The sequence below is a fragment of the Catharus ustulatus genome, chromosome 1 (assembly GCF_009819885.2).
Source record: "Catharus ustulatus isolate bCatUst1 chromosome 1, bCatUst1.pri.v2, whole genome shotgun sequence".
Classification (NCBI taxonomy): domain Eukaryota; kingdom Metazoa; phylum Chordata; class Aves; order Passeriformes; family Turdidae; genus Catharus; species Catharus ustulatus.
This window is the reverse complement of record NC_046221.1, coordinates 4345311-4358313: the sequence shown is the minus strand read 5'-3', so window position 1 is coordinate 4358313 and position 13003 is coordinate 4345311. Positions and strand designations below refer to the sequence as shown.

Below are 13003 nucleotides of genomic sequence, written 5' to 3'. Positions count from 1 at the left end.
GGCTGGAAGGAGTCCTTTCAGGCCATCTCTTGGACTGAACAAGGGAGTTTGTTTCTAGAAATGTCTCTGCGGAGTGGGAGAAGAAAACAGAAGAATGAAGATCTGCCTTGTGCTCATTAAGGAAAAAGATGAGTGGAGTAAGAAGGGAAACCCTGAATAATTAGGAAATCCTGAACAAAAGGATGGAGGGAGAAAAGAGCAATTAAATTAGCATTTATTTTGTGTCTATTTGTGTGCACATCCATTCATTTCTATAAACAGCACTTGGCAACTGGCAGTATGAAGCAGCTTGTCAGTGGGTCCCTGTCACAGCCAGTGACAGCCAGCAGCTCCTCTGCCACCTTAATCACCGTGCCAAGTTCTCCCACAGCAATTAAATATTTGCAGGAAATGTTTCCCTGTGTACATCAAATGTCAGACTGTCCCAAAAGTTGTCCTTGTAGTGAATTAGCTCTGGACTTTTCTCTTTGGCAAGCTGGATGCAAGATAAGGCTTGCTCATAGCTCCAGTAAAATACAGCTCATTTTGGAGGGCTCTCTGTGGGTCTTTGAGCAGCCTGAAGAGGGAGTTTGGCTTTATCACCTGTGTTTTACATTTTGGGGATGTGATGTGGATGGGGGAAGGTGGGAGTCTCTGTCAGGGGATCTGCAGGGCTTTCCCCACCTGGGGAGCAGAAATAAGGGGCCATGGGAGGGGAGCATCCCTGACTGGAAAAGCCTTGGTTGGAGATGACCAGGGCAGTGAGGTCCCAAGGATTTAAGAGGCTTTCCCATGTCTGAGTGTGGAGCTGACTTGGGTGCGAAGAGGGTGATACCAGTGAGAAATCCAGCTGGGAAAAAGCAATTCTCTGCAGGGTGGGTGGTTTTAGATAAATATTTTGAAGCCTGTGATTCCTGCTGCAGTCTGAAATAGAACAGGCAACAGTGAACCTTCTACACATCTTCCCACTGTCCTCTGAGCTGCTCAGGTGCTGGACTTGCTTTCAGAGTGGGGGAAAAAAAATCTGCAAAGATCCAGGGGTAAATTGTACCTTCTGCTCCTGAAACGAGAAGGGGGCAATGGCAGACCAGCTCCTTTCTATGTGATTGCTGAATAACCCGGCGTGCGTGGGGGTTCTGTGCGGATAATTCCCAGTGACGTGCATTAGTCATCTCCTGCTGCGGTCTGGGGCTGTGCTCCAGCTGTCTGGCGTGCAGGGAACGTCCCACTGCTCAGAGCACAGGGCTGATGCAAACAACCTGCACCTTGGGGAAGTGTAGGAGTCCCCTCAGCCTGGCCCTGTGGTGCTCTCAGCCAGGAGTTGAGGAGGAATCCCACTGCCCTGTGGTTTTGTGCAAAGGGAGTAACTGGAGCGCTAATGCATGCAAGGCTCCGTGGGGTTTTCTCATTGTTTCCTAATCCAGGCAGTAGAAAATGAGAGAAGTGAAAACAATCCCTCTGATTACCCTGTGGCATGCAAAAATTGGGTGTATTTCATTGTCCCTGTATTAACCAGGGGGGAAACTGAGGCAAAATAAGTGCTTGGGGTCTTGTGGGTGGAGGTGAGCAAGGCTGGAATGAGCAGCACCAAAGGGAGTAGGAGGCCCCTTGTGATGAGTTTTCCTGCCTTTCTTGACCACAGAAGGGTTAATGCTGAAGTCAGAGGCTTTGTCCCAGTTGGTTTGGAGGCAGCTGTGGATTTGGGTGGAAGAAATGCTCTGAAGGCCCCATCCTTGTGATGTCTCAGTATGGGCAAAGCTGTCCCCTGGTTAGATTTGACAGGAGCATTCTAAAGCAAGCCACACAAGTGGGGTCTGGGCAGAGCATTGTTTCTGATGGCTGAGTTTAGGAGGAGGAGAGGACATGATGGGGCAAATCTTTGAATTTGTGTAGTCTGGGATTTTCCAGAGTGGCAGTTTAGTTGTTTCAGTGACACAGACAGGCATGGAGGTGCAGGGCTGGCTCCCTGCCTACCTCTATTAGACAACCTTCTGCACAGGCTCAGCCTGGACCTGTACCCCAATTTGAGCAACCCCCTGACTGTTCAGCAGTGAGAGAGGGGTTCTCAGCATCTTCTGCTCCTCCAGAGCTGCTTCCATTTCAGAGCTGCTTGTTTTCCTGCTCTCCATGTGCGCTTTTATTACAAACAGCAGTGAGCTCTTCAGGGATCTCTGTACAAGATCATGATTCACCTCGTTTGGAAACACTTTTTCCGTTTTTTTTCCAACGTTTTCCTTAATCTAAACCAGCACACAAGGCTGTTGCTCCAGCTCTGAGGGCCGAGCTTGGCCAAGCCTGCTGGGGTACGTGGTCCCCAGCCAAGAGGCAAAAGCAGTTGCCCCTTTTTTCCCCAAATTCCCATCTGAATTCCCTCTGAAGCTTGGCAGTTGTGGTCTTTTTTTCTCTGTGAAATCTGAAGTTTTGAGGAAAAGAGCCAAAAATACCTCAAGGAAAGCCTGGAAAGATGGTGATGGGTTTGTGGCCACAGCGGTGGCTTTGCTTTTTCCTCTCGGAGAAACATGGCAAGAAGGAGTAAAATGCCGTTTGTTTGCAGGAAATGCCGGTACGGGTATTTTGGAGAAGAAATTCTCGCAGAAGCGAGGGGAATGGCTGTGGTATTTCCTGTCAGGGCTGTCGCTGGTGTTGTTTGTGTCCCTGCAGGCGCCAGCCGGGCCCTGGGCTCCTCTGTGCCCCGCGTGGAAACGCGCACGGAGAGCAGAACTGCTCAGTGCACACAGCCCGGGACACAAACACCTCCATCCTCTGCTCCTCTGCCCCTCTGCTGCTGCACAGAGTGAATCACTGAGCGGCTTGGGCTGGGTTTGAAAGGCCAGGCTGTCTGCTCTGGGTAGGGACATCTGTCACTAGACCAGGTTGCTCAATCCAGCCCAGCCTTGAGCGCTTGCAGGGGTGGGGCGTGCACAGCTTTTCTGGGCAACCTGCTCCAGTGCCTCATCAGCCCACTGGTAGAAAATTTCTTCCTTATATCCAACCTCAGTCTAGCCTCTTGCTGTTGAAAACTGCTGCCTTCATCCAGTCACTACAGGACCTGGTAAAAAGTCTCTCTCCATCTTATAAAGCCCCTTTTATATATTGAAATGTTGCAATAAGATTTCCATGGAGCCTTCTACTCCCCAGGTGGGCTTTTGTTCTTCATATCCTTAGCCAAAACCCCTCCTGCCTTTGTGCCTTGGTTTCCCTTGCTTGCTCCGTTGCCTTTCTGAGCTCTCACAGTGCTCCTGGTAGCTGTGACTGTCCTTACCCTGCGCTGTATTTAACACAAGCCTTTGGATGGCTCAGTTTGTTCTCCTACACCCACTAAGGACCTCTCGATTGAAGGAGATCAGGGCTGTCCTTGACCTCATGTGACACCTGACAGCAGGGGCAGGAACCTGGATTGTGCAAGGGGGAGTCACATTCCTCACAAAATTGCAAAAGTGAGTGGAACCCAGCAGCCTCCACCACTCACATCTCTTCCACCTCAACATTTGCATGCTGTGTGATTTCCTGGTGGAGAAGGTGCTGGTCCTGCATCCCCTTGATTGTTCATTTGACACGCTGGGTGCAGACTCACATGAAGTTCTGCTCCAGCACTTGGCAGTGCCCCAGGCTCCCTGTGTAATCTTAAACCAGTTGCTGCAAACCAGACTTCCATGGGTGTAAAAAATCACAGCCTGCTCCAGCATTTAGGAAGTGCTTTGCATCCCCTGAGATTTCCTAGTACTTTGGGCACTGCCCACTCTTTTTTTTTTTTTCCTCTTATAAATTAAAAAAAAAAGTTTTTGTTGCTGATAGCAGTGATGAATTCAGCTTGAGCTGTGGGTCAAAAACATGAGCAAGCCAAGGGAAGCCTGAAAAATTAAACTCTAATCAGCTTCTCAGACTGATAAATATGAATTTATCCCTCCTCCAAATGTTTGTGAGCTAAAGGTCTTGGTTTCTTTGAGGGAGGCAAGAGGTTACTGTGCTTTATATTGAAGAAAAATGTTATCTAATTAAGCAATGAAGTGGGTTTTCATTTCCCTGTTGCAGCCAATGTGTTTTAGCTGTGCTCAGAAGCAGAGCAGTGTGGGGCAGCTGGCGTCCTGCTGCTGGCACCGGGCCATGGCACATCAGCCTTGTTGTTGATGTAGAAGAAAAGGATGCAGCAGGGTCGTGCCTCATTTTTTTTCATTTTCTCCTCTCTGGAGCTTTAGACAAGTGTTCTGACATTTTCCAGCCATAAGCTGTTTTTCAAAACTTGTTTGTCTGTGAAATCTGTGCTGCTCAGCACAACCAGGCAGCGTGTGCTGCATCCCAGCTCAGTGCAGTGTTTGAGCTGTGCTGAAAGTGAAACCTGTGTTTTGAAAGGTTTCCTGCAGTGAGGCCAGAGCTGTGTGAGCTCTTCCCCTTCCACGTCCTGCTCTTTTGTTAGGAGAAACCTCGAAAGTTCCTTGCCCTGTTTTTATTTTTCCCTCCTCTTTTTCTTTAGAGAAGGGTTTTGTGGTGTTAGAGTCAGTGAACCCACACTTGCCAATTTATTGCCAGCATCCAGGAGGGATGAACCAGCCAGACCTGCTCAGAGGCATGTGCAAATAAAAATTGGTATGGAAAAGAAAAGTCTTTTCCAGCACAGATAAATCAAGGTGGCAATCCCACCTGTATTTGCCTGCCTCTCCAGGATGATTTGAACCTTTAGCACTAGGCTGGCTATGGTCATCTCTTCTCCTTTTGAATTTTGGACTGGTTTAGAAGTAATCTGGTATTTTTACAAGTTGGGCCTGGTTCTGGAAATGAACCTGGAGACTGTCCAAACTTTGTGGGTCTGGAGAACTGGCTTTAGCCCCTGAGGTGATGTAAGTGCCTGTTTAGCCCAGCCTGTATCACTGCTGGAGTGCCCCACTTGGTGACTGTCCCAGCACTGGTCCTTCCCAGAAAATGCAGAAATATCAGAGATAACAAGGATGAGTTTTGTGTGATCCAGCATGTTTACCCTGAATCTGCTTAAGCTTTCCAACAGAATTGCCTCCAGCCTTGACTTCCTGAATTTTGGTGGGTGTTTGCAGAACTCGAGGAGCTGTCAGTTTAAAAACAAACCGGAGGGCGCTGGTCCAGTTCGTTTTCCTCGTCAGAAACAAAGCTGTTCCACTGCAGCTCTGCTTTCCCTCTGAGAGGATGGAAAGTGTGCCTTCACACACTGGCAGCCCAGGCCCAGAGATAAGTCCTGTGCTCAGGAAGGGCTGTCACCCACCCAGCTGGGAGTTATCCCTGTGAGACGCCGGCAGCGCGGGACCGAGCCCTCCCTGGGTCACACCTCGCAGGGATGTGGCCAGCACCTCTCTCTGCATGGCAGGAGAGCTGTTTGAGCTGTTTGGTGGGCACTGTGGGGGGGAAAATGATGGTTAAGACCTGGTCTGGAAAGTAAAGAGGGTTTTGATCTGTGTTGGAGACCACTGGAAAGTCCTGGAATGATCTAAGGGATGCTTGGCTCAGATTTGGTCTGAGGAGGTAAAGGAATGAAAAAGCTCCTTGTGATCTTGATTGCTGTTAAATATGCACAAATAGAGGATGGGAGAAGTGGTTTTTACTGGTCCCTGCACAGCTGTGTGCCTGTGAGTCCACTGGCTCTTCTTTGGGCAAATTTTGTGGTTTCTCTCGAGGTGAGCAATGGGTCAGTTCAGGGTGGGCATTTGCTGTGCATTGTGTATTGGGCCTGAGACACTTTGAGTTTTGTAGGTCCCCACAAAATAGCACCCAGCCCTCCAACCATCCTAGTGCTGTTGGCTTAAAAATTTCAGGCTGTCCCCATTTCCATTAGAGAATCTTGCCTTTACTTCTTAATTATTCACCTCAGATATTCCTGTGTTCTAGTAAACGTCCAGAAAAGTGCAGGGGTAAAACCCTAGGAAGCACTGAAGGTGGACAGGTATCAGACATTTACCATATTGACCTTTAATAATAGTCCCATGCTCCCAAGTGAGTTCAGGACTATTTACCACCTTGTGAATGCAGTTTATTAAAACTCACTTATACAGGTGAGTGTCTTCTTGTTTACAGAAGAACTTATTTTTTGACAAGCACATTCCTCAGCATGGAGTGTCCCCAAAGGCTGTGATTCCACCAGGCAGCTTGGCCTAAATAAAGCAGATGCCTTACAGAGTTAGGAGAGTCTCCCTGAGAACTCCTGTCAGCTTTGGATCTTTGAGTCCAGGATGCAGTTTGGGACCTCACCGTTCTCTACTTTTTCTTTCAGCAACGAAGTGTCAGGATCAAGTTTGAATATGAAGGAGAGAAGAGGTAGGTACCTAGTCCAATCCCCTGTGAATACAGGGACAAATCACCTTTTCCACCCAACACTGTGGCTGAGCTCACAGCAGGATTCATTCCCCTAAAATCAGCTGCACTTCTACATGCAAGAGCCCTGCCTCATCATCCCATTGGCCACAAGAAGCTCCTGGGATTTGCTGCATGCAGGCAAAATGGTTCCAGGCTGGAAATCATTAAATGCCTCTTTTACCAGGGGCATTGGGTGCATGCTTGGATCCTTTTCTCTTGTTAATTCTTGAGCCCTGCTGAACCACAGTGGAGCTGGAACTCTGCAGAAATGTGTCCTTTGATTAGCAGTCTATGACACTTACTTAAGATAACCAGATTTTGGGCATGGCTCCCATAAAAATAGGGCTGGGAGTTAAAGCTTGTCCGCCCTTCCCTGCTTGACATTTTCATGGAATCACCTCTGCTTGGTGACTGTGACAGGGCAGGACACAGGCTGATGGTCCAAGGTGCATGTTAAAGCCAAAGAAAATTTAAGTAGTGTTGTTTTAGGGTTGGGTTGTACCTGCTGTAAATACCTACAGAGGTGCTGCATGTGATGGTACAGGAGTGTCACAGGATGCCAAACTGCATCGTCCCCACCTCCAGCCTTCCTCCCCATTCAGAGCCTCTTGCTGAAAATGGAGATGATAAATCACTGACCACTGCCTGATCTGGGTTTGCTCCAGTGGAGGGCTGCTGGACTTTTTTCCCACCTGACCTCACATTAGAGAGAGGAGCTGCACAAAGGTTTTTGGTAGATATTCTTGCAGGGTGGTCAGGTCCCCTCTTGGGCACAGCAGAGCAGCAGTGAGTGTAAAAGCAAGGAGCAGCCTTTATGTTCTGTGATAGAATACAAGTCCTTTCTTCTGTACTGTCAGTCAAATCCCAAATCTCCCAGTATGTGTGCACTAAACTGAGACTGTTGTTGTGTTTGTGTGTACAGGATTATCCAGTTTCCAAGACCAGTCAAATTCAAGGAAGTGGTGCAGAAGGTCACGGATGCTTTTGGACAGACGATGGACTTGGTCTCTGTGAACAACGAGGTACTCTTCTTACTGCTGAGGGGCAGCTTTGGGGGGCCTGGTGCCAACTTCAGAATTGAGCACTGGTTTGTTCTGAAGGCCCTGATTTTCTGTTTTACTTGGAATTGAAGAAAAATAACCTTATTTTGTGGTTCCCAGCTAGTTGAGTGCACAAGAGCTGTTGTCTGGACACAGCTCAGATGGGTTCTCAGACTCCAGGTTGGGATTTTCCTTTGTCAGAATTATTTCGAGTAAGGCCTGTTACACATGAACATTGTCTTTTTTCCCCAGAACAGAAGATCCCCCTCACTCAATCAGGGATGTGAAGGCAATTGCAGGAGCATGAAGTGCAGAGCAGGAGGGACAGTGCTGCTCACACAGTGTTCTTTGATCTAGCACTGACTTTGTCTCCCCAAACCCCCAGCACGATGTGCACATTCTTGTGGCTGGCTCTGCAGTGAGATGTGCATGGCTGAACATTCCTCCAGCAGCTCCTGTGGCCACATGAAAGCAGCCAAAGAGCCTTCCCTCTGCAATCCTTGCATTTTAAGGCTGGAAGAGCTTTCTCCTCCATCATTCATCACACAGGCCTCTGTGTTTATCCCACTTTCTCTGAGTTCAGCACTGTGTGGAAGGAGGGTCCTGCTAGAGCTGTTAGCAGGAGAGGGAAATCCTTGGCATCTCTGCTCAGTGTTTTCTTCTGGGGCATCTGGAGCCACTGAAGCCACTCTAGGGGTGGGTTTGGCTTTGGGAAGGAGGAAAATGGAAGAGAGATGGGCTTTTAGATGCTTTTGGATCTGCCCTGGCAGCTGGCTTGCTTGAGTATTAATTGCAGATGACCTGCAGCCTTTGATTAAAGTATGAATGGAGAAAGAGGTCCTGAAGAGACCTTTCTTCTTTTCTTCCTCCCCCATTTATTATTTTCTCCCTTCTGTTTCAATAAAGATTTGCTCCACAAAGCAAGTTCCTATTCTTTTACAATAGGTACCTCATGATACCAAAGTGTCCGCTGGGTTTTGACTTTGAATGCAGTCAGGTTTCTAATCTTGGGCATTTTCTTTGACAGCCCTCCCAGGAAAAGCCTGCCATTGAATTCTCCAGGAATGACTCATTTCATTCCAGGTTTCTTCCCACTGGAAGAGGATTTCTTTCCAACAACAGCAAACAGAAGCTTAAATAATGCATTTTATCCCATGTTAGAGACTGTCTTTCTGGCCATGTGCACAGCACATAGCAGGGCCATGAGCAGACCTTTGGGTATCCTGATTTCTTAGGGCTGGGGATGACTTTTAGTGCTTTATTTTCCTATACATGAAAATTCCACCCCATGAGAACCCACAGCTCTGGGGAGATGCCTGAGAAAGCAGTAACTCAGGGTTGTTGTGGAAACACTGTAAACAGACAGGAGGGATCTCTGGGGACATAGCCTACGTGTCCATGTGGTGACCCCCCAGCATCTGGCTCCTGAGTCAGGGTTTTGGGTGTCATGACTGCAGGTTTCAGGGGGAGCATGACCACAGGCTCACTGCAGTTCAATATTTCAGCCTTTGTGCTCCAGGGGAGCTGTGCAGTAATTCTTTGCTGCCATCTCCTGTGTGTTGGCACCTTAAAGACCAAACTTACACTGAGGTCAGCCACTCCTGGAAAATCTCAGTGAGTGGCAGTGCCTGTCCTGGTGGAGGAGGAGTCCTGAAGCCAGGATCAGTGAGATGAGCATGCCAGCTTGGGTGGAGCAGGGGCAGGCATGAATCACATCCTGGTGGGACCATGGAATCAGCAGGCTGGGGCTGGTGGAGATAAGAGCAGGGCTTGGCCATGGGTGTCCCCCATGGGGCATTTCTGTGTTAGTTCTAGGCTGGGCTCATCTTTCTGAGGAGTGGGACAGCAAAACCTGGCCTGGCCAGGGGCAGCACAGACACCAGCTTGTGATGTGACCTTGGGCAGAAGTTCACTGATCCTCCATGTGCCACCACTTCTGACCTGTTGTCTCCTCCAAGGCTGCCCTTCAGCATCATTCTGGGAGCTGTGGGAGAGTTAAGGCCTGGGGAAATGATGGAGGCATCACTGTTGGGGGGAGGGAGGAGATAAAAGCATATTTAACAAACATTTGTCGAGAATTGTTGATGCCAGTTGCTCCTGCATTGGGCAGGAAGATGAACTAATTGACCTCTCAGATTTTTCCCCAACCCTGCTTCCTACAATTCTTTGGCTTTCTGCAGTGTCTTACAGACTGAGGTCTGACAGTGCTGCTGTGGTTGATGAAACCTCCACCTTTGCCTTCACTTTCTCAACCTGCAGTGGAGAGAGCATCAAGTCCCCCACTAAAACATCAGGCTCTAGGGGAGAATACTACTTAAAAGCAAGAAAAATGTAATAAGCTCTATTTGTGCAACTTCTGTGTAGGTAAACTCTTGCTGTTAATCATAGCTGCTCAGTCTTTAGACCAAATAAACTCAGTTTCTGGAAATCCACCCTGGCAATTACTTCCATGGCTCTGTGTGTATTTGGAGTTTCATGCCTAGCAGATACCTGTTCCTGATATCTGTATGTGCCACAGTCTGGAGGCCAAATGGAGCAGAATTTTCTTGCCAGATGTGGGTAACAGGTAAAGCCAAGCTAAATACTGGCTCTAGTCCCTTTTACAAGAGGGCAATTTCTTGCTGATGTTTTTGGCTCTTCTGAAGGAGGCAAACACTTTCATGTTGTGATGTTGGAGAGAGAAGGGGTGACCTTAGGAACATTTTGTTCAGGGCAGCAGCTGGGGGATTGCTGAGCACTTGTGAGGAGCTCAGTGAAGGGATGGGTGAGCAGTGAAGCTGAGCTTAGAGTGAGTTCAGAGTCACATTCTGCTTGGTGGTGAAACAGCAGAGAGCAGGCTCTGTCTGGGTGAGTGTAGAGGAGGAGCCTTGTGTGCTTGAGGCAGAGTCTTTGTGAACTTCAAGAGGATTAAGCAGTGCCCCAAGAGAACCTCTCTACCTGCATGTAGGAGACAGACTCAGTACCATCTTTGTCTGATATCTGTGAGGAATACAGGTTCTTCATTCAAATGTGAATGAAGGATGAGAAGAAATCACAGGATCACAGAATGGGTCAGGTTGGAAGGCACCACAGTTGAGCATCTGCTCCAACCTCCCTTCTTAAGTAGGGTCAGAGAGAAGAGAGAGAAGCACAGGATTGTGTCCAGATGGTTCTGGAATGTCCCCAGGCAGGGAGACTCCACACCCTCTCTGGGCAATCTGTTCAGGGCTTGGTCACTGCACAGGGAAGTTCTTCCTCATGTCCAGGGGGAGTTTCCTGGGCATCAGTTCCTGCCTGTTCCTCCTGTCTTGGACCATGCTCTGAGCCTTCCCTACAGACAGGGATAAGGTCCCCTCTCAGCATCTCCTCTTGAGCCTGAACAGCTCCATCTCCTTCAGCCTTTCCTCATGAGGTGCTCCCTTTATCCTCCTTGTACCCTCATCTGGCCCTGCTCCAAGAGCTCCCAGTCTCTCTGGAGCCCAGGGCTGGGCAGAGGGGCAGGATCCCTTCCCTGAGCTGCTGGAAATGCTCTTCCCACTGCACCCCAGGGTCTCACTGACCTTCTTGGCCATAAGGCCAGGAGCTCACAGCCAGAACTGTGTTTGCCTACAGCCAAACCCTTGGCACCACCCAGGGATCAAAAAGGATGTCCCAGCTGGCTTGTGAGTGTCACCTTGTGTGGCAGCTGCTCTGAGGTGGCTTTGCTGTGGCTGGTGGCAGGAGCCCTGATCAGCCAGAGGGCTGAGCCACTTTCCAGCAGTTCTGGGAAGCTGTGGCTCCCAGTCAGACCAGTCAGAGCCTGCTGGGAGCTGTGGCTGCTCGGTGCCTTTGGTCAGTGGATTTACAGTGTACTTTGGCACAGGCATGAGAATAACATGTGCTGTGTTGGCCAGAGTCAGTGCCCCAGGCAACCTGCAGAGGCTGAGCCCTGTTTGGTATGAGATTAGGCAGAACATCCTGGAATGAGGGGCAAGAAGTTGTGCTTTTAATCTTAGCCCAGGGCAGCAGAAGGCCACAGAGCTCCTCTGAAGTGCAGCTGTGTCAGGCTTTGCAGGCTGTCTGCAGGGCATGGTACACCACAGAGCAAGGCTGGGAGGGTCAAATTCCCCATGGAGGTGTGAGGGCAATAGTCTGCCATTTCCCAGGAAAACATCAGGGCTCTTTGCTGCCTGACAGACACGGCGCTGTGTAGTTCTCTGTTCTTAAAAAGAGCAGAAGCTGAATTTGTTCTGCTGGAAGTGAAAAAAGTGGTTCTTGGAAGGAGAGCAATGCACACCTTTCACATCAAAAGGGAAAATACTTTTATTTGTGGGATGTTCCCCGGTTTCACCTGATGGCCAGACACTTGGGAGCTGTGTCAGTGTGCAGGAACACAGGTTACAGCAGTAGGGGAGGGCACAAAGCATCTGCCAGAGTAAGATTGGGTGCAGCTCACTGGTGTCTTGGAGCAGCACTGCATGTCTATCAGCCCAGGGAGAACGTGTGGGGGTTTTTTTGGGGGCTGGGTAGCAGCAGGTCCTGCCTGCAGAATTAGAGCAGCCCCAGAGTAGCGGGCAGCAAGCCTGAGGTTTCATCCCAGCCCTCTCCTTTCCCACTGGCTGGATCACCGGTGTGACCTTTAAGCTTTCTCCTTGCAGATGTTGTTTGTTGTGATTTTTTTGCATCTGTTCCTCAGTAAATGAGTTCTTGGAAGGAAATGTTAGAGCTTGACAAGCTGGAGGGCAGGGGGGCTCTGTTTTCCATTGCCTCCTTGGGTTCCTCCCTATCCCCTGATTCCCAAGCTGCTCCCTGTAAGAACCTGGCTCCTTCTGTTTACCCAAAAGTGTGACATTGCCATCCTCTGGTGTTTGTTTAATCCCTTCCAGCTCCTGATCCCACTGAAATCCCAGGAAGATTTGGACAAAGCCATGGAACAGTTGGAGCTGAGCCCTTCCCTGAAGAGCCTGCGGATCCTTGTGAGCGCTCCAAAGAAAGCGAATGTGAGCCCTTCACCTTCTCTGCTCCTTTGTGTCCAGAGTGAGGTGCTTTGTTATTGTGTTGGGGAGTGGAAAAGAATCTCCTGGTGGTGCAGAGCAGAGGGCAAGCTGGTGGTGAGGGGGTCAGCCCTGCTCTGGCTAAGCTGCTCAGAAATCTTCCTGTGGTGGTAGCTGAGCTCAGCTCCCTCTGGCTCCTGCTGCATCCTGTGAAGGGTTAAATACAGACTGACCCTCAAATGAGGTTGAACCCTGAGAGAACTCCTTGTGCTTTCTTTCCAGAGGTTGCAAACCATTTCTTTTCACCTTTCCTCTGCGTTCAGGGTGATGCCCTTGCCGTGCTGGGTGGCAGCGTGGGGATTGTTCCCTCCACGTGCCTCAGGGATGTTAAAGGCTGGGAAGAGCAAACTGGAGAATCCTTCAGCCTCATGCAGAACTGCCTGGGTTTTTTCCATCTTTATTTATTTATTAGTTTTTTCCTGAGCTCAGTGGTTTTGCAGTTAAGCCTGTTAGCTTGACCTCTCTTGCACAGAGTGTCTTGCCAAAGCACATGTCGTGCTGCCCCAAGCACGGGCTGTAAGGCAAGGGATTTGTAGATGTTGCAACTCCTGTTTCTTCTTTTTATTTCCTAGAAGTACTGCAGAGACTGGGAGTCTTGAAACTCACAGTGTTCATCCCCATTCTACTGCTGGTGCTTACAGCCCTTGGAGCTTCTCC

General features: G+C 49.3%; 1 protein-coding gene across 4 annotated transcripts in view; it reads left to right on the top strand.

Moving 5' to 3' along the window:
- The window catches only part of LOC117005550 (mitogen-activated protein kinase kinase kinase 3-like), a 71243-nt gene that overhangs the window by 35804 nt on the left and 22436 nt on the right, over positions 1–13003 (top strand). For 3 of the 4 annotated variants that reach the window (XM_033077320.2, XM_033077301.2, XM_033077311.2), the window contains exons 4-6: positions 6212–6255; positions 7217–7316; positions 12179–12292. In XM_033077320.2, coding sequence (XP_032933211.1) covers positions 6212–6255; positions 7217–7316; positions 12179–12292 — 258 coding nt within the window. The remainder of the gene's footprint in view (positions 1–6211; positions 6256–7216; positions 7317–12178; positions 12293–13003) is intronic. The other variant, XM_033077330.2, reaches the window with a different exon arrangement.